This window comes from Lynx rufus, unplaced genomic scaffold (assembly GCF_022079265.1).
Source record: "Lynx rufus isolate CCGP_SWC_20201006 ecotype Redwood Valley unplaced genomic scaffold, mLynRuf1.p SCAF_12, whole genome shotgun sequence".
Classification (NCBI taxonomy): domain Eukaryota; kingdom Metazoa; phylum Chordata; class Mammalia; order Carnivora; family Felidae; genus Lynx; species Lynx rufus.
In genome coordinates, this window is record NW_025814826.1 from 24,647,534 (window position 1) to 24,672,114 (window position 24,581).

At 47.0% G+C, this 24,581-nt stretch overlaps 1 protein-coding gene across 1 annotated transcript; it reads right to left on the bottom strand.

The window, feature by feature from the left end:
- Window positions 1-153: 153 nt before the first annotated feature.
- Window positions 154-24,581, bottom strand: SBSPON (somatomedin B and thrombospondin type 1 domain containing). The gene is made up of 5 exons (XM_047074029.1): window positions 24,362-24,581; window positions 13,368-13,562; window positions 3,691-3,781; window positions 2,020-2,196; window positions 154-271 (listed from the first exon to the last, which is right to left on the bottom strand). The coding sequence occupies exons 1-5, from the start codon at window positions 24,573-24,575 to the stop codon at window positions 154-156; spliced, it is 795 nt and encodes a 264-aa protein (XP_046929985.1). The 5' UTR covers window positions 24,576-24,581.

A 24,581-nucleotide genomic window follows, 5' to 3' on the forward strand; every position in this document is an offset into this window, starting at 1 on the left:
CCGTAAATTTTCTTTCTCTTCTTCAGAGTGTGGCAATGACATGTGTTCAGGGACTTGGGCCAAACGGTTTTTGAAGGTTTATGTAGCACTGAACATGACTTGGTAAATATTTGGCATGTTTACAAACACATTCTGAAATATTTACATCGCCATCTATATAAAAATAAAGCTGTGAACAGCTGGACAAGAGCACTGATCTACTCGCCGAACTTTTTTCCAAGTTCCTTGACATCGAGGATTGCCAATTGCTTGCCAGTGGAGAGTTTGATTTCTGAAACGATATTTTGAAAACGGCAGTTACGCTAAAAGCAAACCAAAGAGAATTCTAATTTACAGAATTATAAATTGAGGGGTTTTGTTATTGTTTAAAGAATGATCGTATTTGGAGTTTTGAAGTGCATGACAAATTGAAATTTAAAAAAACAGTGATTGCAAACTGAGTTTCCCTTCTTTGGGTTCTGTCAAAGCAAGTTACAAATTCATCTCTATTTGAGGACACCCTCGTTGAGAGAGCAGTTTGAGGTTACCGTGTTCATTTCTCTCACTTGACCTGAATATATGAAGTGTTACACAGAGGAAAATGGCTCCCTAGTTCATGTGTATTAAAATTGGAGGGCTCTGCCCAAACGATCTTTTGTAATCACCTCCAACTCTTTGATTCCATAATGAAAAAAACGGGAGAAGCGGGAAGAGTGAAGCCAGATTATTAAAATTATTTTTTTTTAAGGGCACTGGAAATTCAGCCAGGGTTCAAGGTACTTTATGGATACAAATTAAATTATAAGTTCATTTAAAGACAAAATATAGGTGAGATATTCAGAAAAATTTAAGTCTAAATATCTGGTTTCTTACCCACTTTATTGCTCATGTCGTGTACTCCTTACAAAGGCTATTAGGCACAAGTGACTAATAAACATAAATTCAAGTTATTAAATATTAAAATACACTTTGGGAGTAATGACTAGCTGAGAAGGTTCACATTTTACCTTCTAGTCTGTACTTTTACCAGTTCCACCTGATATACTTAAAACTGTAATCTACGTGCGACCGAAATTGGCCCTTGTCCGATAGCTGACCAGCATGAGGTCTACTCTTCTCTTGGTTAGGAATAGTGCCATTGGATTTAACTGATAAATGAGTACAAGACTGGGATAGATATTCAGGGTAATTAAATGTTTTCAGGGTCAATTCTTTTGGCCAATCCATAGGTTTCTATCAGTTTCTGATCCTGCAAACCTGCGCCCACCACCGTCTCAGCCGTGGTTTTATGACCACCCCACTGAGCAGTGGTTCTGAAACATCGCTGTGGGAGTGAATCATCTGGGCAGGGGTCAGCAAACCACAACCTATGGGCCAAATCCAGCCTACCTCTTGTTTTTGTGTGGTCTGTTAGTCAAGAATCGTTTTTTGTTGTTTGTTTTAAAAAGTCAAAAGAAAATCAAAATAATATATCATGACACAGGAAAATTATATGAAATTCGAATCTTCGTGTCCACAGATACAACGTTAGAACAGAGCCAAGTGCATCTGTTCAGAGTCTGTGGCTGCTTCCATGCCACGATGGTAGTTGAGTAGTGAGACAGACCATACGGCCCCCAAAGCTGAGAGTATCTACTCTCTGCCAACTCCTGACCTCGAAGATTGTTAAAAATCCACCCCCAAAGACTCTGATTCCGTTAGGCTCACGTGGGGCTTGGGAATCCGTAGTTTTTAAATCAGCATCCAAAGAGGTTCGGATTCAAGTGGTTTTCAAAACACTGCTTTGGAGTGATCATGTTTTCAGTGGTGATTTGGCAGCATGGTCCGAACCAAGATCCAAATTTACCCATTCATCACTGATACAGAGCCTCTGAGTCCCGCAGTGTAAACGGGGCCCTGGATTCAGGAATTGCTAGACAAAAGATTCTCCTTACTTGGGTTTTGACTCCCAAATCATGCCCTGATTTGCTGTTCAGGACACAGGACAAATATCTCCAAATAAAAACCAGAAAGACCCTTCAGCGAATGTCTCTCCCTTACCCATCCGAGTCCAGGCCATCTCCAGAACAGCGAAGGCTCACAGAGTTCATAGCTGGGGGTTGGCAGTCCACACATACCGTGTACCCCTCCCGGAGATACTGCATCCATCGAGTCAGGGGTCGGTTTTCCAGAGCACAGTGATGAGTCAATGACTCAGTCTTGAACTCCATACAGTATCTAGAGCCAAAACAAAAACAAAACCAAAAACCCACAAGAGTTGCAAGTGCTGTCATTAGCGGTAGCCTAATGCCGCAGAAAGTCTCGGGAAGGCTGCAGGCGCCAAGGATATGTGACAGACTGGAGAAGGTAGCGCCGGGCACTTTCCCAAGCTACGGCACCAGTCACACGATGCCCTTGTCAAGCCTTTCATTTGCTGAACGAAGACGATGGGTGATGTCCGACTGGCAACCCCAGTGAAGTGTGTGGTGCTTTTCCAATCCATGATCGAATGACCTGGTCAACGTGAATTTGCAGAAATTTGGATATCCTGTATCCCACCTAGTCTGACCACCAAATTGTGTGCAAAAAGCATATTTCCGTAGGAAAATGGCCTCAATAACTTTGCTGATATCTTAGAGAATGATAGAAATCGAATAAGAACTGGCTTGAGCTTGAAAACATGTAAGCCCCCAGAGAGCTTGCCCTCGATGCCCCGAGCAGCACCCAGCTTTTCTGGCCCCGCCGGCCCTCCCTACGCACCCCACCGGCTCACCTGGGTGATTGGCAATGACGGTGAGTTTAGACTCGAACCCAAGCATCACAAATTGGGCATCGCAGATAAAAGGCAATGGGAAGCGGAGATGTTTCTCTGTGACAGAGGCTAGTGTCGCCTTATGCTGAACTGTGGAAATCTCTGCGTGACTAGACTCCAAAAGCCCGGGGGGAGCATCCAGACATGGGTGAATATTTTAGAGCCTTGTACTAAAAAGCAACATGATTTTACAATTCTTCAGGGAAGCAAAGCATATTAAAACTCCAGAGCTTTAACAGTGCTAGGCCGTTTATTAGGTACCTCTAGGTCCTGAGGTAGGAAATCCTATGACGCAGCTTCAATCAACTTTCGACAGACAGCTTAACCCAGACGTCTCTTCATTATTTTCTCATCAAATTCTCCTAACAACGCCATGTGGTAGGCATTAATATTCTCATTTTTCAAGAAGAAAAACCGAGGTGGGACAACATCTCCAAGGTGTTACGGCTAGTGAGTGGCCGTGTGGAGGTCTGAACATACAACTGTCTGGTGTCCCTATGCTGACAGCTGAAGAGGGGACTGCAAGTAGGCCCAGAGCTCCCTCCCAGCCTGTGCCTTCCTTCTTGATAAAAATCCTCAGAGCTGAGGTGTGGGCCACATTCAAACACATGGGTGCTGGTGTCCGTGTTCCCGTAATGACTATAAGAGGAACATCCTTAGTATGATTGAGAAAGTGATATCCTCATTTTATATAGCGTGTTTCTTGTTGATCAGACCTCAGAGACAAATCTTTGCAGCCCCACAAAAACAGGGCCCAGCCCTGTGGTAAAGAATCACATTTTATCCAGAGTCAAAGAACAAGTAACAGAAGAAAACCCATCACACCTACTTGACCTTTATGGGCTGACTTGACCATACACTGGAAAAGCAGGAGCTGAAAAACTCAACCCAAACAATACAAAACAAAAACAGCAAATTACCCGCTGTCCTCTGTGTCTGTAGACCACTGTGGAGATGTGGATTGTCGTGTTCTCTCCTTGTTGAATGCAGAGGTAGTTATGAAGGCAGGGACTAGAAAAGAGAGAATGGCATTGCACACGTGCAGCCTAAAGCCCTCAGAATGACCTTTCCCAAACTTGGCGTCTGTCCTATCGAGAGCCCCCCATCCCTAAGTACAAAGGTCCATGGCACATTACCAAGGACTGAGACGAGGCCAAGGTACAGTGTCCCCAGAACCCAGCTCAAAGACTGTGTGCACACAGACGGGCAGCTACAGGCAGGCTTGTCCGCGGTAACAAGTGACACTGTGTGAAAAGGGGGCCAGGGTTAAAAAAATACACGAGGAAGCCGTAAAAGATGCAGAGGAAACCAAGGGGGAAAAGGGAGAGAAGGTTTTTTTTTTTTTAATGAAAGGAAGAAAAATAGAAAAGGGAAAGATAGGAAGAACAAAGTAAGGGAAGAGGAGGAAGCAGACAAGAGAGAAAGGAGGATGTAAGGAGAAAAAGAGACAACCAGAGAGAGAGGAAATGTGAAAAGGAGAAAATGGAAGTAGCAGAGGAAGGAAATGTAAGTGCCCCCCGGGTCTCTGCAACAGCAGCCTGGAAGCCTCGCTGCCTGCCCCATGGTCTCAGAGTGACTGCCTAATGCCGGCCAGCACATCGTCCTCCCCATGCCAACCCTCAGCCTCGGAGAAGGAAAGTCAGTTTGGCCCTCTCCTCCTTCCTGTCCCCAACCCCAACCCAACTCACTGCTCTAGACAGGAGAGAAGAAAGGGAGCCAGGAATCCTCGCCTCCCACCTCTGCTCTCTTCTTTCACTGATTTTGTTTGTGCGTCTCCTTCCTATTTGCTGCTAAGTGTGGGGAGGCATCTGTTCCTATGTACAGTATAGCACCTGGAGATAACCTCCCGATGCCGCTCTGCTGTCACCTCAAGAAAGACAAGGCTTTGCCCTTTCCATTCCTGTGGCCCTCACACATTTACGCACTTAGCAAGCATGAAGGCAACGAATGGTGGCTTGGTGGGTGAATGATGTCACGGAATCGCCACTGGGACACACAGATCCTACTTCCCTGTGGTCTTCTGTTCCCACACTGAGCCTTGCGGCTGAGATGGCTCAACAATTCTTCCTCCCTTTTGTTTCAGAAACTGGACCATCCCAGGAAGGGCAGACACCAGCTGATGTTGGCTTGCGCGATGCCAGAGTCATCGTGAGCAAGCTGGACAAGGGTACCAGCTGGAAAATAGATGCCTCGAGCCGACATGCTCACTTTACCTGGCTCCTTGTTGCCACAAGATGGCAGCCCTAATTCTTTTTTAGATTTTCTTAAGGAGGCTTTTTCATATTACTGGGGAACGGAACGCAGCAGTGGCCTAATACCTGGTGGCCTTTTCCTCCTACGAGTTGCAGGTATTGTTTGTGTCCTGGGTGCTTTGGTGCTCAATCTCTTCAGTCCCATCTAGCATGAGCCCTCAGAGTCTCAGCTGTGAGGCTCTGTTGCTGCGCTAACGTGTTTCATTGTTTTCCAGAGAACACGCCCCTCTTTCTAAATGTGACCGTGGCTTTGGAACTTACAAAATCCACGGACAGAATTGAAAAGAACACGTAAGCGCGTGTATGTTAGGATCCTGCCGCCTCCCTCAGACCTCGTCATCCAAAACACAAACATCTGAAGGATGTTAGCTTTCCCACCAGTTCTTCCTGTTTCTGTCCTTCTGCCGCGTTTCCCAGGTTATTCAGTGAGTGGACGATGCAATTGCTGCTAAGTCCACGTGGCCTTGTACCAAACTATGACATTTTCGGGATGTGTTTCTTTAGCTCAAAACATTTATTTGATCTCCTCATTTGTACTGCATGTTTTATTACAAAAGTTCAAAGGCAATGCACCTAATATATAGCTGGGGGGGGGGGGGGTTGCGCAGGGAATGAGGTTAGGAAGGAGAGGGCAAGAATAGGACTATAATATCTGATATCAAATCCTTTAAAAAAGCGATGTCATAATAATAATGATGAAAGTGAACAGTGACACACTTCTAGGTTTCCAGGCATAATGCTGAGCACCTTTCATGTGTTAATGCCTTTGACTCTTAACAACAGCCCTCTGGGATAGGTGCTATTATTTCCCCCATTCCACAGATGGGGAAACTGAGGCACAGAGAGGTTGAGGAGCGTGTTTAAGGCTCCCGTCTAAACATGGCAGGGTCAGGCGGTGTCTCTGAACCCACGCTGTCACTGCCTGGAGACTAGTGTCATGTGGATCACAAGGTTTCACTATTTTATGCAGCATATTTCCTATGAATTGCTTACATTCTGCTTTATTTTCCCTTTCCGTCCCTAATCGCTATCTTTAACATGAAGTAACCTTTAAAAGAGGAAAAGAGGGGGCCCCGGCTGGCTCAGTCGGTTGAGTCTCCAACCGACTCTTGGTTTTGGCTCAGGTCATGCTCTCACAGTTCAGTTAGTGAGTTCGGGCCCTGAGTCGAGCTCCTCTTGAACAGTGCAGACAGAGCCTGCTTAGGATACTCTCTCTCTCTCTCTCTCTCTCTCTCTCTCTCTCTCTCTCTCTCTTCCTTCCTCTATGCCCCTCCCCCGCTCACTCTCTCTCTCTCTCAAAATGAATAAACTTTAAAAAAGTAAATAAAGAGGAAAGGGGACTTGGTGAGCCCTTTCCCAAGTCCCCTCAGGCCCCAGGAGAGAGGGAGGGGTGGCGTGGGAGCTGTGGCCCTGGAGGGGTGGGGCAGGCTCACGGCACAGATTAACACCTGCTAGGACAGCACCTTGTATGCTTACAGCCTGCTTATTTACAAAGTACCTTCTCCTCATGTGTCACTGGTCTTCACAAAAGCTTTATACAGAGAGGTGCCACGAATGAGGTGCTCTCGGCAGAAAACTGAGGCTCAGACAAGTTAAATGAAGGGAAAATACATAGTAAATGATGAAGCGAGAACTCCAACACAGGAGATAGCTTCTGGTTCTTAAGATCTACCGTCCACATTCAGTGTCAAACCTCTGAGGGTATGACCCATCATAAAAGCAAGCCAGTGGGGCACCCGGGGGGCTCAGTCGGTTAAGCGTCCGACTTCAGCTCGGGTCATGATCTCACAGTTCGTGGGTTGAAGCCCCGCATCGGGCTCTGTGCTGACAGCTCGGAGCCTGGAGCCTGCTTTGGATTCTGTGTGTGTGTGTCTCTCTCGGCCCCTTCCCTGCTCATGCTCTTTCTCTCTCTCAAAAATTAAAAAAAAAAAATTAAAAAAAATTTTTTTTAATAAAAGCAAGCCAGTAACTCTGGAACTTGTCTCTTCTGTGTCCTAGCCCCTCAAGACCTGGGCTTGGTTTGGTGGCACATTTTGCAGACAGGGGGCACTTTCTCCCCACATGAGTCTTCAGAAAATAGACCAGGAGCCAGATTGCCTGGAGGTCTCTGACCCAGCACCGCTTTTTAATATTAATTTAATTTAATTTCCATTACTTAAGAGTGGTAAGTAATTTAGAAATTATTTTTGCCTTCAGTTCCACTGCAGCTTACGTGTGGAAGAACGTAGCCGGGTGCCCGGGGACAAAGGCTCTCAATAAAAGCTAGTTCCCCCTCCTTTCCCCTTCCTGGCAACAATATTCAAATGTAATAGAGTCTTTGTTAAGAGGCTATTTGCCAACTTTTCTGGCATCCTTTCAGCCTACCATTGTTCGGTTTTATAACAACTCGACTTGTAAAAGCGTGGCGCGGCACATACTTACTTTGAACATGAAAGTAAATTGAATTTGCTTAGAAAATTTCATAAAGTCCTCTGACACAATGGGGTGTCCCCAAAGCAGGCTTAGAACCACTGGTCTGTAGGTACAGTGTAAACGAGGACAGACGGAGAACATGACAGAACACCAGCCTGGACACATACAGGTTATGATACACATCGATCTCCTTTCAGAAGGAGTCCGTATGTACAACCAAGACAATCATATGGCTTTTTGGATTTGCTTTTATGATAAACATATAGTCAAGATATGCATTAAAGGAAACGGGAAAAATTCTATAGCTACTTGATCTTCATTAATAAGAGAGCTTCAGGGATGGGGTTTCATTCACTGGCCTCACAGGGCCTCCCTATTTCTACTCATTTACCAGAACCTGTAATTGCAATTTTATTTTATTATTATTTTAATGTTTATTAATTTTTGAGAGAAAAACAGAGCGGAAGAGGGAGACACAGAATGCAAAGCAGGCTCCAGGCTCTGAGCTGTCAGCACAGAGCCCCAACGTGGGGCTGGAACTCACAAACCACGAGATCGTGACCTGAGCTGAAGTCGGACCCTCAACTGACTGAGCCACCCAGACGCCCCTATTTTATTATTATTTTCTAAAATTTTTATTTATTTATTTTGAGAGAGAGAGAATGCATGGGCAAGAGGGGAGGGGCAGAGAGAGAGAAAGAGAATCCCAAGCAGGCTCCATGATGTCAGCACAGAGCCCCATACAGGGCTCGTTCTCATGAACCATGAGATCATGACCTGAGCCAAAACCAAGAGTTCGATGCTTAAATGACTGAGCCACCCAGGAGCCCCTATAACTGCGATTTTAGCTCTAATGATAACAGGAACAGCAAAGCAATATCAGGAAGAAAAACCCTGGGGCCCCTGGGTGGCTCAATCGGTTAAGCATCCGACTCTTGGTTTCAGCTCAGGTCACGGTCTCATGGTTTGTGGGATGGATCCCCGCATTGGGTTCCATGCTGTCAGGGAGGAGCCTGCTTGGGATTTACTCTCTTTCCCTCTTTCTCTACCCCACCCACCCCCCGCTCAAAATAAATAAATAAAACATAAAACTTTCTCTCAAAATAAATAAATTGTGTTTTGTTTTGTTTTGTTTTTTAAGAAGGAAAACCCCACAGGATTTAGAGCCCTGAGATCCAGGGTTAGATTCTGGAAGTCCTTCACAAATGCTGTCACCTCCCTGAGCTCCAGTGTCCTCTTGGTTTCAAGGATAATGATGCTATTCTACCTCCAAGGTAAGAAGAATAATGGCCTTTCAAAGGTGTCCACATCCTAACCTCCAGGACCCGTGAGAATATTATGTTATTTCATCAAGAAGAAGGAAAGTTGCAGATGGAATGAATGGTCGACCTTAAAATGGGGAGATTATCCTGGATTTTCTAGATGGGCTGAATCACAAGAGTCCTTCAGAGAGGAAGTCGGAGGATGTTACTACAAAAGGAAGCACAGAGAGATGCAATGCAGCTGGTTGTGAAGATGGAAAAGGGGGCATGAGGAAAGGAATGTGACAGTCTCTGGATGATGGAAAATGCAAGGAAATGGACTGATTCTCCCCCAGAGCCTCCAGAAAGGAACACAGCTCTGCCAACACCTTGATGTTAGCCCAGGGAGACCTGGGTTGAACTTCTAGCCCACAGAGCCCTAAGATAATAAAGTTGTGTTGTTTTAAGCCACTAGGTTTGGGGTAGTTTGTTACAGTAGCCACAGGAAACGAATAGGCTCTCCTACAGGATTGCTACGAACACTGAATCAATAATGTCTATAGGAGCTCTCTGCCGTGAAAATGTGAGGGATTGCTACTCCATGCACCAAAGGCTCCCGCTCTGTGCATAGAGTCTAGTAGGGCGCGGGGCATAACAGGTGACCACGCAGCCGGATGGAGAGCCCCTGGGGGAGGTGGGTGCTCCTTCGCCATGCTTCCACACCAATCTGAGCATTCTTCTATCATGGCACTTGTCATCACCCTGAGTTACAATTAGCCGTAATATGTTTGTTGTTCGAGTCTGTTTCTCCAGACCCCAGCACAGTGCTGGCTGTTGTTAACGCTCAGTGGATCTTAAGTGAATGCATAGGAATCACGGTGACACAGGGCTTAGGGCAATCCACCAAATTCGATTTTCATGTCACTGCTCTCATTTCCCTTTTGTGGCCCATCATTTTCCAAGGTGTATTCCACAGAACACTAATGATTCACTGAGATCCCCTTGGGAAAAGGGTCATTAATTTTTTTTTAATTTTTTAAATGTCTATTTATTTATTTTTTAAAGAGAGTGAGCAGGAAAGGGGCAGAGAGAGAGAGAGAATCCCAAGAAGGCTCCATGCTGTCAGCACAGAGCCTGATGTGGGACTCGATCTCACAAGCCGTGAGATCATGACCTGAGCCAAAAGTAAGAGTCAGAGGCTTAACCCCTTAACCGACTGAGTCACCCAGGCGCCCTGGAAAAAGGGTCATTTATTCAAATAAGGGGGGAAAGCAGCCCATACCGTATCTCCCTCTTACAGAATGAAAATGGTTATTAGCATAATAAAGCCTCTGAGAAGTTCTTCCATAGAGAAAACTGTCCAATTTATCCCACATTTTCCTGACCTACACCCTGTTTTGCATTGGCAAGCTTCTGCCTTCAGGAAAGTGTCATTTAAGTGATCCAGCCATGAGTCGGGACTCAGGGAAGAACCACTAGCCATACTTGGGCGAGAGCAGTGGTTCTGGAACCTCGGTGAACAGCAGAATCCCCTGCAAGCCTTGTTACAAGCACAGTGCTAGGCCTGGCTCCAGCCGTTCTCATCTCGTGGGTCTGGGTGGGGCCCTGGGAACTTGCATTTCCAACAACTTCCCAGGTGAGGCTGATGCGGCCGGCTGGGGACCCCACTTTAGGAACCACCAGACTGGAATATTTGAGGAGTCCTGTCCCCCCTGACAAGCTTGTGACAGCGGTCATCATTTCTAAGACATTACAACAGGAAAGTGCATCTCAAGGACCAAAGTAGAGCTGCAAATGCCAGTGCCCCTGGCCCAGGTAGAGATTTCACCTCTCTTCCCAAACTGGATTTCACCTTACCTTAGTAGGAAAGGAGGCCACTGAGTCCAGATTTCTCCTGTTGGTGTTAGTTCAAAGTCACTAACACTTTATGGGAAGTCACATACGAAGACTGCTGCTTTAGAAAGTCCTCTTACTGGAGTTCGGTGGGAGGGGTGGGAGACAGGGAGAGGACATGAGGAGGAGGAGAGGCCTGTGGGCTGTGCCAGAGGACAGAGGAGCAGCCACCTCCAGGCAGAGAGAAGACCCCCAGGGGGCAGGGGGCGGGCTCAGTGCTCCCTGGTGCCCTTGCTCCATGTTCCATAGCCTTCCCTTCCCTGGCCTTCCTGTCTGTCTTCCTGTGACCTGAACTAAGCCGAAGAGATACGGAGAACCGGGCTTCAAAGCGGTCTGTGGCAGCCTGGTGAGCACTGAAGGGTCAAATGTACTTCAGAAATACTTTCTACCAGCCAAACCCTGTAAATGAGCAAAGTGGCTGCTTTCCTGATACACCAACACTAGGTTTTAAGAGGCATTCAAAAAATCAGTAATGTCCTATTTAAAAAATAAAACCAGACTTCCTCCCTGAGCATTTTCTACAGTGCTTCTGTAGAGCTCACGAGCTGAATGTGGTTTTGTTCCATGACCGCGTCTGTGAACACTAAACTATTTCCCTGGGAGTCGAATCTGACTGCCGTATCCATGAGAGGCCGCCGCCCTGGCCCTTCCACTACCCACTCCTCTACCAGACCAATAGTTTCTTTTCTTTTCTTTTTTTAATATTTATTTGTTTATTTTTGAGAGAGCGTGAGCAGGGGTAAGGGGCGGGGGCGTACAGAGAATCCCAAGCAGGCTCTGTGCTGTCAGCACAGAGCCTGATGTGGGGCTCAAACTCAGAAACCATGAGATCAGGACCTGAGCCGAAACCAACAGATCAACACTTATCTGACTAAGCCACCCAGGCGCCCACAGAGCCATATTTTCAAATCACAGCTCTGACCACAGCAGAAAATGCTACAGTGGCTCTTAAGATAAAGACCAAAATCCTAAACAGGGAGCTCCGGGGCCCTGTACTGAGAGCGGGTGTCAGTACAGATGCTTCTTCTCTCAATGCCAGCCTCACTCTCTGTGCTCCCCAGACTCTGGCCTTCCTTCAACTTCTCAGATGGGCCTTGTGCTTCCCCATATTATACAAATGAGCCAAAGAGGGACCCTAGGTTGTACGCTTCCTCACAGCAGGCTGAGACCTGTTAGCTCCAAAGCCTCCTGGCAGCAAACTCAAATTTTTATGCATCCAATTGTTTTTAAAAAGTGCCAAACAAGCAGATTTTTAGCCATTTAGGCCCTGCCTGCCTTTCATACCCTGTGAAACTACAGCTGGCACCTGTGGGCCATTGATGAGCTTAAAACCTTGTAGATGTAAGACCCCAAGCTGCTCCCACCCTTGCTCTTTGAAACTCTGCCCCAGACACTCCACATCATGCTGGAGTTGACATCACTTAGACACAGACCCCTGGCGGATTCCTCTTCTCCCTTGTTGGATGGTGGTCCCCACAACAAAGCCTCTGCACTCCCCCTTCTCCTGCAACACTGTCCAAGCACTGCCTGATAAAGCTTACTGCCTATTACCACCTCTTGTGGTCATTTTCCCTAGATCAACCCCCAAATCCCTTGAAGCCCCTATACCCGATATCTGGTTCACCATGCCAGTCTCTGCCTGGAAAACTCTAGGCTTCTCAGCCTTACCTCCCCATGCTTAGGGAAGTCCCTTCCCCTCCCCCTCCTGTGGTTCCCCTCCTCCCCCAAGACCAGGGGAAACCAGCTTATTACATACACGCTTGCTCAGAACATCTCTCCCTTGTTTGGTTCCAGTTGCACCAAATTGCAGCTGTAATTTTCTGGGATTACTTTCCTAAGATCATCTGATTATCATCTTCCCCTGCCACCAGACTGTGAGCCGCAGGACAGCATGCTCCAGGCCAGCGTATGTCACCAGCGTAGCCCTGGCACCAAGCCCAGTGCCTGGTATCAGGCAGACTCTTAATAAGTATTTGCGCACAGAATGAAAAAAAGGGCCAAGATGGCTTGATGAGGCCATCAAACGTTGGCCTCAACGTATGACGTTGGCATAAAAACGTCCAGGTTCCTATGAAAGACATACGATCTTTATGATCCTGAGAAGGCAGTGTTTTCCTCCATCAGATTCAATCCAGATCAACACATGGTCGGTAGCCCTTTCGCTTATTTCTTTGTCCGCTTCCAACGGCTCCCAACTCATTCGTGAGCCGACTTCCGGTCCCTCCATTGGCCACACCACCACCAGCATGATCTTGCCAAATCACAAGTCTGATCACAACAGCCCCAATTCAGCCAGCTTGAGGGGAGAACTGGGGTTTTAGGAGGGTAATTTGACATTGTTTAGAAAGTAATCATTTTTCTACTACCTTCACACGTGTATGATGAGTGAACCTGACGGAACAGGAATTAAAAGTGCAAGATGGATGGTTACCCTTAAGGGGCACTTACTCCAGTGCCAAACGCTGTCATGCTCCCTGAAGTCGCCGCCTTGAGTTTGCTACAAACCACAGTGCACATGTCCTTTACCCCGAGCGCTCGCGCACAGAGAGGAAGGGGCCACCACTGGGTTATGAAAACACCGAGGGAGGGCGGCGTGGCCTAGGGAGGCACCCATGCAGCTGACACTCATTCCTTTATCAAGCATTTCCCGAGCTTCCTGCCTACTCCGGGCGGACCGGCCCAGCCCACTGCCTGCAGCGCACGGAACTTTCCCCGCTCGGCTCAAGGCCTTTTACGGGACGACACATGGACAGTCACGACAGACAGCAAAGGCAGCCACCACCGCGAAAACCTCAGTACCGAAGGAGTGCCCGCAGTCCTGGCCCCGGGGCGTCGAGTAGTCCAGGCAGCCGGCTGTCTCTTCCAGGGGCGGGCAGGGCGCGCCGCCGTTCCGAGGCTCCTGCCGCACCGGGCGCCTCCGCACGCGGGCCGCCGGCTTGCACTGGTCCCCGCAGCCGCTCCAGGGGCTCCACTCCCCCACGATGCAAGGGCGAGCTGAAAAACAGCACGGTGGGATGGGACGCTCACCTGGGTGAACCCAGCGGCCTCCAGGCTGCTCCCGCCAACATCCACAGGCCAGTTCAGCCCACGCAGGCCGCGCGCTTTGCCTGCGCCCCGGAGCAAGGAGGGACACAGTCACAGCGGGGGCTCAGATGACATGGCCTCCACCCGCCCTGATGATTAGCTGATAACCGGCACCTCTCGGTGGCGGGCCGGCAGCTACTCTGGGATCCTGACCGTGGCTCTGAGCCAGGGACGCACCCCAGGTAAAGAGTGACGCCTGCCTTCGGGTACTTCCTCATACTCCTTGGGCTTAGATAAGATCTTTGCTTCTGTTTTTCCTAGATTTTCATTTCATCCTCCCCTGCCCAGAACATTTTCTTTGTAACAGCAGTACATGTTCATTGTAGAATACGTAAAGGGAAAAAATAAAATAAAATTCCCAAGTCAATTCTTATCCCCATCGTGTGTCCGTAAGACATGGTTTAGGGCCACACCAAGGGACCTCTACACTTGAGGCTTCTCTTAGGTGCTCTACTATCATCCTTTATGCCTCTTAGACCCCGAAACTGTGAGGGCTGGAGTTTAAGGAAGAGCAACCAGAACCCACAGAAGTAAATAGTATTCATGGTCACGCATGACGAAGCAGAGTTGGGGGCAAGAATTTGGCTGTGGGGACAATGCTCTGGCCAGGACCGGAAAATCAATGCAGTTGTACATTTAACTTTCCCATTTAAAGTCCTAATGAAACTTTTAAAAGGACTCTAATGGGTTTTTAGGTGGCTTGACACTGTAGCTAAGAAAAGAATAAGAAAACAAAAGATGTACCTATGAACGAGAGACGAAAACTCTTTCTTTCTCACAAAATGTGACCCACTTTCCCTACTATGTTCATACTTTCAAGCTTACAGCGTCTTCACCAAGAAAGCACTGTAACTTCTCTGAAATCTGGATTTGGACTTCTCACAGCTTGTACCTGAAGACTAATTTGGACCCACAGTGCTCTCCAGTTGAGGGTTCATGGATGTGGGAGGACCAGTCGTTTGGCAGCACATAGCTAACCCTGACATGAAAAGGGTCACATACAACATAAACATGTCAGTAATTCAAAAACTTCAGACTGTTGTAAAACATGCATTTATTCATCATCTAAAAACTCATAGGCACCACATGTCAAGTACCTAAGGGAGCAAGAATGAGGCACATGAGACTGGTTCCCAATCCCTGCTACCCGCATATCCTTCAGAAAATCAGTAACAGTCCACTTCCTGCTCCGGTCATTTCTTGTGGATCCCTCCCCTTTTATTTTCACGATCCCGTGATTTAATTGGGCCATAGAGCTAGCGGGACTTAAGTCTGCCGGGCTAGGAGCTGACTGAGAAGGACTCCTTCTGTCCTTAATTCTTCCAAAATTCTGTCACACAAATCTCTTCATCCCTGAATCTAGTTAGTCTTGCCCTGATGTGTTGGCCTTGAACACTTAATAATGCACTTTATCTGTTTTTTTAAATTATTTTTTAGGGTTATTTATTTTGAGAGAGAGAGCAGGGAGGGACAGAGAGAGAGGGAGAGAGAATCCTAAGCAGGCTCCGTGCTGTCAGTGCAGAGCCCAACGTGGGGCTCGAACCCATAAACCATGAGATCTTGACCCAAACTGAAATCAAGAGTTGGATACTTAACCGACCCAGACACCCCTAGTAATTCACTTTAAAAAACAAAACACTTGGGACACCTGGGTGGCTCAGTCAGTTAAGCGTCCGACTTCGGCTCAGGTCATGATCTTGTGGTTTGTGAGTTCGAGCCTGGCGTCGGGCTCTGTGCTGACAGCTCAGAGCCTGGAGCCTGCTTTGGATTCTGTGTCTTGCTCCCTCTCTGCCCCTGCCCTGATCACGCTCTGTCTCTCTCGGTCTCAAAAATAAATAAAACATTAAAAAAAATTTTTAAATAAATGAAAAACAAAACACTTATTTCAAAGATTAACATTGGACATCACTGTAAAATAAAAATTTGCCATGGCATTGGCTCAGAATTTAGTGATCTGGCCTTGGTTTGAATACATGCTATCCATATTATAAAAGATGACATTGGGGACACTTTTCTGACTGAATTTAGTTTCCCGGTATCTCTTCAGCATTTGTGTCTCATGTGCAATGTTTAGTTTGACCCATAGTTAACATCCTCAGATCACAGAATCACTGAATCAGTTGTTGTTCCTGTCAGTTCAGGTTTGACTTTGGAAAACACTATGTCTCTGGTTTCCAATCCACTGGTTTCCAATCCATGACTTTAACAGCCTCATAAAGAAAACCAGAAAGTTCTGGGTCCTGAACATCACCTCCATGGCTTCATTGTAAGATAAAATGAAAAAAGTTCACCTAGTAAAAGTTCATGACTAAAAAGATGTTCCACAAAATATTTTGAGTTGGAAGAGGAATCTGAGATATTTATTCCTATTCTGCACAAAAGATTATATTCATGATTAATTTGTGAGCTTTAAAAAAAATTTTTTTAATGTTTATGTATTTTTGAGAGAAAGAGAGAGACACAGAGAGACAGAGCATGAACAGGGGAGGGGCAGAGAGAGAGGGAGACACAGAATTCGAAGCAGGTTCCAGGCTCTGAGCTGTCAGCACAGAGCCCGATGTGGGGCTCGAACTCACGAACCTGGAGATCATGACCTGAGCCAAAGTCGGATGCTTAGCCGACTGAGCCACCCGGGCGCCCCTAATTTGTGAACTTTTGATTGTTTGGGTTGCAATTCATCATAGATCATGAGAGATCTTTGGTCACGGAGGCTAGGGGAAGTACGGGAATTTCTGACAGATTTATCATTTCAAGTCATATATTACAACCGCATGACACAGGTTTCCTGTGAACTCGTCCATTAGTATTCACATCTATAGCCAGCATATCAAAATATTCTTTATTAAAATCTGACTTTCTCAATCTTCACATTTCACTAGCTGTTACTGGAGGTCAACAGACCTGGCGAGCAACATGATCGTCTCTGACTCCAGGCTTGTCACAGCTTCCCAATGTCCTAATGGTTACAGTTTAACGACATCATCCCACCCCTTGTACAATAAAACAAAGCTTAGGTTTAGTGGATGCCAGAATGCTGGGCAAGCCGTTTTCTTTCTTCCTTTGTTTCAACTCCATGGATTTGAATGCAAGTAACTTATTTGGGAGGTGGTCCCAAGGAGTGTAATAAGAACAGAGACAGAGAAGGAGACACTGAAGAGAACAGAGACATAGACCCCCTACTTTAGGCCCAATGGGCACCCCTGACTCCCAGCACCCTACGAAGTGGGATAATGGATAGATCCAGACTCAAGGATTATCAAATCCTTCCTGAGGTACCGGCTAGTCCCCTCTCCTCGAGAGCTTTCTGGTTATCAGATGTTCCTACCACAGCCACAGGGAGAATGGCCAAGAACAGTGAAGTGAGTTATATATTTCAGTAAGGAATCTGAACAAAAAAAGAGTTGAGCACATTTCACATGTCCTAACAGGGGTATCCAGTCATTTCCAAGTACAATTACCTTACCAAAGATACCACTAATCTTTAAAAATATAATAATAATAATAATAATAATAATAATAATAATAGTAAATGGCTTTTTAAACTCTCTTAATGGTTTGCTTTTGAATTTGGAATAAAATCAAACTCTTTGCTGTGGCCTACAAGGTGCTGTATGACCCAGCCTGTCCCCTCCCCCGCTCACCCGGAGTTGCCCCCCCACCCCCACCCCACCTCCACTCCAAGCTCCAGCCACGCTGGCCTCCTTACACCAAACTCTGTCACAGTCTGGAAGCTTGTTATGTGTTCCCTCTGCTGGGATTGTTCTTCCCACATTGGGCATGGCTGGGGTCGGTTCATTCCCTAGGTCCCAGATGAATTATTTCCTTTTTTTTTTTAATGTTTATTTTTGAGAGAGAGAGAGAGAGCACAAATGGGGGAGGGGCAGAGACAGAGGGGGAGACACAGAATCCAAAGCAGTCTGAGCTGTCAGCACAGAGCCCAACATGGGGCTGGAACTCATGAACCGTGAGATCGTGACTGAGCCAAAGTTGGACTGTTAACCAACTGAGCCACCCAGGCGCCCCCAGATGAATTATTTCTTTTTCAGGGAGTCCTTCTCTGGCCAGTTTATCTAAGTACTCTCCCAGTGCCACCCTCAGCCTTCCACTTGCCACACCACAAAATACTTCCTCTCAGAGCTCAGTGTTCCCTGCCTTATAATATTTCCATGATTCATAATTATATAGCATACATATTTATTTATTGTATTTATTGTGATTGAGCTTTTCATTTCATGCCTCGTGCTTGGTACTTGGTAGCTGCTCAATAAATATTTGTTGAATGGATGGATGGACAGACGGACAGACAGATGGATGAAATGGCATTGGACAAATTCGTCCTCCTTCCTAAACAATTTTCTATGTTGAAACCGATTCTGGTTTGCTCATATCATTAGTTAGAAGCCAAAGAACTGACTCAGGCTCCAGAGTGGGAAGGAAAGCTGGTGGAAGGACAGGAGCAAAACCAGAAATTCCCATAGCCAAAAATATGGGAATTCTTTTTTTTTTTTTTTTTAATGTTTATTCACTTTTTGAGAGACAGAGACAGAGTGTGAGCAGGGCAGGGGGCAGAGAGAGAAGGAGACACAGAATCCGAAGCAGGCTCCAGGCTCCAAGCTGTCAGCAACAGAGCCCGACACGGGGCTCGAACTCACCAACTGTGAGATCACGACCTGAGCTGAAGTCGGACGCTCAACCGACTGAGCCACCCAGGCGCCCCAAAAATATGGGAATTCTTAACCTGGGCAAGAGTTGTCTGAGCTCTGCTGGCAAAGGTGCCCCCAAAGGGTGTTGCTGGAAGGAGCCTGGTTTTCTGTGCCTTTAGGTTACGTAGCTCTTGGCTTCTCCTGGCAGCCCCAAGTCCTTCAAATCCTTTCAAATCCATTTATATCTCCTGTCAGTACCACATCTTGAAAATAACAAGCTTCTTTCATTTTATTATCAGTGGCATGGAGTGGTATTTCCTTTAATTTGATCCAAATTTCCCTCACTCAAGAATTTCAGAATATGGGGAAAAATATCTATGTTTATCTTATCCGTGTGGCTCACGGACTTAACGTTTCAGTGGTTCGCCGTCCCTCTAGCATGGACTTTTCAGGTTGATGACTCCAGCTGTCGGACCCATCTTTCTATAGACACTCTGCCCTCTCAGAATGACCCCTGGGCCTTCTCCAGACCCATTCACAGCCTTGGTGAGTGGGGGCACCCAGAACTAGACACGCTATTCTGTCTTAGGCACCAAAAGGTAACTAAAAAAAACATATTTCTAATGTTTCTCTTGTTATGCTACACAAGCGCACATGAACACACACACACACACACACACACACACACACACACACTGAGCTGACAGCCAGAGTCCTTCATTTCATAAATATAGTTTGGGTTATTTCTTCTTAATATAAAACCTTGCTCTTATTTTCATGCAGTGTCTCCTTGGTTAATCACAGATCTGGCCCTGCCTGCTTGGCTCTTTGCCACCTAAAAGTTCAAGGCCACCCACGAACAAGTGCTTTCTTCCTCATGTTGTTAAGTTCAAATAGTCCTAGCCATTCCTGCGAAATATTCTTGTTTAAAAAAATTTTTTTAAATGTTTATTTCTGAGAAAGAGAGATAGAGTGTGAGTGGGGGAGGAACAGAGAGAGAGGGAGACACAGAATCTGAAGCAGGTTCCAGGCTCTGAGCTTATCGGCATAGAGCCCGGCGCAGGGCTCGAACTCACAAACTGTGAGATCAAAGTCAGAACTGAAGTCAGACCCGAGCTGAAGTCAGGCGCTTAAACAACTGAGCGACCCAGGCACCCCGGAAATATTTTTGTAATTTACCCACAGCAGTACCGTTACCACATAGCATTTGTTTCCTGACATTGTGTGGGAGAAAAATACAGCATCCCCTTTACCACACACACACACACACACACACACACACACACACATCTCATAATGACACAATTTTAAATGTCATAGGCCTTTCTCTCTCTCTCTTATATATACCTTTTTCTGAGAAATCTTGTCAAATCTTCTCTGAGGGTCAAATGAGACTACATTGACCATGTTCCCATTTGCTCCCTACCCCACCCTCCCTGGAAAGCTCCAACAAAATGATCAAGTATTTTTTTTTCATCTTGCATAAACCATTACCTGGCCACCAGTAGGTTTTTCTTTCTTTTGAGACATTAACTGGTCAAGTTCATGAAATGCTAGCGAGACAATAAAAAGGACTGCCTCATTAGAAAAACAGAATTTTAGGGGCACCTGGGTGGCTCAGTTGGTTAAGTGTCTGACTCTTGGTTTCAGCTCAGGTCATGATCTCACAGTTTGTGAATTTGAGCCCCGCATCAGGCTGTGCATTGACAGCATGGAGCCTGCTGGGGATTCTCTCTCTCCCTCTCTTTCTGACCCTCCTCTGCTCTCTCTGTCTCTCAAAATAAATAAACTTAGAAAAATTAAAAAAAAAGAAAAATAGAATTTTATATACCATATAAACACAGAAAAAAAGGTATACAAATCAGAAAGATAATTATGCTTTTACTGGGTAGTAAGTTTCCAGGGGAGTTGTTTTCTTCTTTTGTGCATCTCTGTATTTTCCAAATTTTCTGCAACAAGCATATTTTTCATTGAAGGAAGGAAAATGTTATTTTTGAAAGGACAGGTGGCTGGGGTAGATAACATCCCCTCGGTGGAATGACGGCTCAGGTTGTTCTGACAACCACGAGAGCTGTCAGGGGACTGTAAAGAGGGGCAGGACACATTGTTTGCCCTTGAGGGGTGAGTCAAAGGAAAGAGAGGGCTCACTCACTCCACCAGTATTTATCTGGGGCCTACCCTGCAAAGTACACAGCTTCTCATAAAGCCTCATTTCTCTGAGGGTCCAGACATCATGTTTAAACATGTGGGCTCCAGACTCAGAGTTCCTGGGTTCAAATCTCACTCCATCACTTATTAGCCGTATGCCTTAGGACAAATTACCCAACCTCCCAGGGCTCTGCTTACCATGGTGGTGGGTCGTGAGACCTAAGTAAGAGTACAGCTATGCGGTGCCTGGCACAGCGTAAATGCTGGAGAAGAGCTGACAATTTCACCCTCCTGCACTGAACACCCAGGGCTGCAGCCCAAGCCTGCAAAGTCAAGTCATGTTGAATGCTGGCGCCAGGCTCTGCTCATTTTTCCTGCAGAGACAAAGGCAGGGGAAGCCACACGCTGTCTCTTGGGCCGCTATGGTTCCAGGAAAGCCTCAACTTTCTAAATCACCGTAGACTGTGACATCCTTTCCTTGGGTAAGCTTTGGAGCCCATAGTTTCAAGGACATTGCCCCTTCTCCTTCCAGTTATGAAGTCAGCAGATATGGGCCAGTTAGTTTCCTAGATTCCCCATAAATCTAGGAGAAGAGACTGCCTCACACAGGCTACTCAATTTTTTTCCTGCTCCACTTGGGTTAATTATGACTTTTTCCTGAACTCGCTCCTCAAAAATCTACAGCCTACTGTTTCTGTGATCTTAGAATGCAGACTCTAGGACCACAAGTGTGGTGAGCCTGATATCTAAGAAGTTCTTCCAGAGCAGGGTATAGATTTGTCCCTCCTCTACCTCTGCCACCCCTGGTCTCGCACAGCCAATGGAGAATTTTTCTATTCTTTTGTTGGGGGGGAGGGTCAGTAATGGAGGTATAGAATTGTTGTTGAAACCTATGCTGTCACCATAACGAGATTTTTCTGAGATCATTTGTCTCAGAAATTTCTGGCAGTTCAGCAAATCCATAGGCCCAATAACTTATTTTTATTTTTACAAAGTAAAAAAAATAATAACTTCCTATTTAGAAAGAGAAATTCCAGGATTTCATCTCTAAGCCACACCAAAAAAAAAAAAAAAAAGTGTTTACAAAGAAGAAAAACATCAGAAGGAAGAGAAGTAAGGCGTTCTTAGTTCTACAGACATGGCTCATTTTTGGTTCACATATAATGTAATTTCAGTCAAAAAGGTTTCAGACAGCATCATTAGATAACATCACATGGGGTAAGGAGAAGAGATTCTAAGGGTCTTAATGGTTCTATGTATGTGGAGTGACTGGCAGGCCCTGAGCTGCTACACCGTGATGTATTTAGGAGTAAATCACAGCCATGCGCCACAGATGTGCCAGGTGGCAGCCTGAAATCAGGCACAGTGGGTTCAGATGTCACTGTGCTGCCCATTCACGTCCACTTAGCAATGGGGGAGCCCTGGGAAGGCCCCAGCTCCCTCATCCGTAAGCCGCTCCCACAGGCCCCGAGAGTCAGCACAGTTATGACGCGGCGTGGGGCTGAGGCACTGAGCATCTCAGCTCCGTGGTGCCCCTCTCACCCTCAGCTCTGCAGGGAGAGCAGGCTCCGTCTTCCAAGTGGCCCACTTCCAACTGTGTCTATTTTCTTCCTCTTCTCCCAAGAAACTTCAGGCACAGAGAATTTACCAACTAGGAGCCTTTTAGGTCCTGTGTCTGCTTCTGCTCAGGCCTGCGAGGTTCTCCGCTAACTCCCTGGGGAAGGGCATAAGGCTGAATATGCTTTTTAAGATTCTTTTGGGCCCCTTTCTTTGTCTGGTTTCAGTTCCCCATGCCCACTGTTCACAGCTCTTGCCCAGGCACCAAGTTGCTGTGATTTCTTTCTGAGCCCTTGCCAAGGTGATAAGGTCATCTCTTCTCTGCTCCTACGTACCCAATATATCCCCACTCCCAAATGACAGACTCTTTGTTTTAATATTTCTACCTCCTGGACCGAGAGTAAGGGATTTCTTTGTGACCGCGTACAGACAACTCCTCATAGCACTGTAAGGCTTCACTGGAAAGTTCTTCTCATGACTCTGGTCTGTCCTTCCCCATGCCTCTTCTGTGCCCGAATCTCTCCATATTTAGCTGCGTTCACTGTCTGTCCTGCTGGCCAGGGCAGCCTCAGGGCCCCACCTAGTTCCCAGCACAAAAGGCAGACACCCACAGGTAACTGCTGAATGACCATGTGATACTTTCCTGCTAGAATTCCTCTTCCCCTTCTAGAGACTTCTTGCTCATTCTCCAGGACTATGCTGGCACATTACTTCCTCTGGAAGGTCTTCTGAGTTTTTCCTTCCTTGCCTCCTGGATCCCTTATTTTGGCACTAAGCACGTAGCAGGTGGTTCACAGGTGTATCTCCCTGCTTGACCGTGAACTTGTAGGGAGCAGAGACTGTGTCTTCATCTTCTTTGTATCCCTGTGCTTACCACAGACTAGGGCACATTATCTGGTCTTCAGGAATTCTGTATTTACAATGTAAGTGAATCACTTGTGAGAAAGTGATTCTGCCATAGTGACAGAGGCTTTGCTTGAGGGACCTAGGTAACTGAGGCAAATGGGAGTTCTAGTAGGATGCTCTGCAGGGGCGGGGTAGGGCTGGGGACCCTGGACACTACATTTCCCAAATAACTGACTCTTTACCTTACTCCAGTAGCAAAATACCGTGGCCTTGGAGCAGAAGAGGGAAAGAAGCTTATCAAAAAGAGAATCAATATTCACAAGTAAATCATTAGCTTTCAAGCAGGGTCAGGGAAATCTTAATGTTTTTCAATCGTGTTCCTTCAGTACCAGGTCTGGGTGATATCTTGCCATGGGCCAGTGGCCTCTTCCAGCAAGGCGGAGGCAGACAGCGCCCTCCCCCGGTTCCCCGAGGAATGACGCAGACCCGCGGGTTACTCTCCCAAGAAGATGCGGAGGAAGTCACAATGTGGAAGTCCTTGAGGTCAAACCCTAACGTACACGAGGCATTTTGGGTGATGAGATTAACAGGAAACAAGGCTACTTTTATTTCTAGAGCTGGCTTCTCTCAGGTAAACCTTGTTCTTTAGAACCATACTCCCCATTTCATCTTTTAATTTAATTAAATCAACATCTATTGAGCCCTTAACCAGGGGCTGTGCTACTGAGGGAAATTTAAAGATGAAAAAGGCGGACCCTCAAGGAAAACCAGCAGGATTAAAATATAATAGGAACCCCCAGAGAAAACCCTTTATCGTGCTAGATAGAGAAAACTGAACGCAAGGAGCAGATCAAACTCCTCTTATGAGAAAGGGGCTGTGCTACTTGCTGGAGTCTAGAGGTGAGGACAACTGTGGTCCTCCAAGAACTTGCTCTGCACAAGTATTCTACCAGAGCAAGCCCTTGGCTCTGAGCGGGAGAATTACACACCCCTTCCCTTATCACTTGTCACAAGTCACTTCAGATCCCTGAGGGTTAACAGAATGAAAATGGTGGAGCCTGGCCCAGGGGCATGCCCTTGGAACCTGGCATGCCATCTTCCCAGGTAGGAGGTGGCCCCACCAGACTGGGGTTCCTGAGCCCCAACAAGCTTCCAGGAGAACAGATGGCTCCAGGCCCTTCCATCCAGGTTCCGGTGGGGAGAGGTGCTTTGGAGTGGTTATGTCCACATGGAGAGCACTGCGAGATCCCTGGACGCAGGTGTAGCTGAACGGAAGGGACTGGACAATCTGTGCCTGGACACAAGGAGCTGGAGGACCCTAGGATGGAGGGAGCTAGATGTACCTGGGTGGAGGGGTCACGGGTAGGCCAGGCTAGACGGTCTGGACACGCCAGGATGGAAAGGGCTGGGGGGGGGGGGGGTTCTGGCTTTGGGGCCGCGGTCCTTGCTGTGGGACCCTGTGCCCTTCGGCTGCTGGTGAAGGGCCGACGCCCCACCCTCGGCGCCGCCACCCACCTGGGCACGCCCTGGCGTAGTCGAAGCAGCAGTCCCCCGTGAGGCGGCAGGCTTGGTCGCAGAAGCACGTCCCGTAAACCCTGTCCAACCTCCAGCCACGCACGAAGCAGGCGGCGTCCCGGCCCGGGCAGCAGCGCCCCGCCTCGGCGCAGCCGGCCAGGGTCCCCGGCCACAGCCGCGCCAGCGCGCACAGCGCCATCCACAGGGTCCTCATGGCCAG

Coding starts and splice junctions, on each gene's coding strand:
- SBSPON (XM_047074029.1), bottom strand. CDS start 24,575: ATGAGGACCCTGTGGATGGCGCTGTGCGCGCTGGCGCGGCTGTGGCCG. Junction 13,563..24,361: donor CTACGCCAGGGCGTGCCCAG/GTGGGTGGCGGC, acceptor GCTGTTTTTCAG/CTCGCCCTTGCATCGTGGGG. Junction 272..2,019: donor GATGGCCTGGACTCGGATGG/GTAAGGGAGAGA, acceptor ATATCGTTTCAG/AAATCAAACTCTCCACTGGC.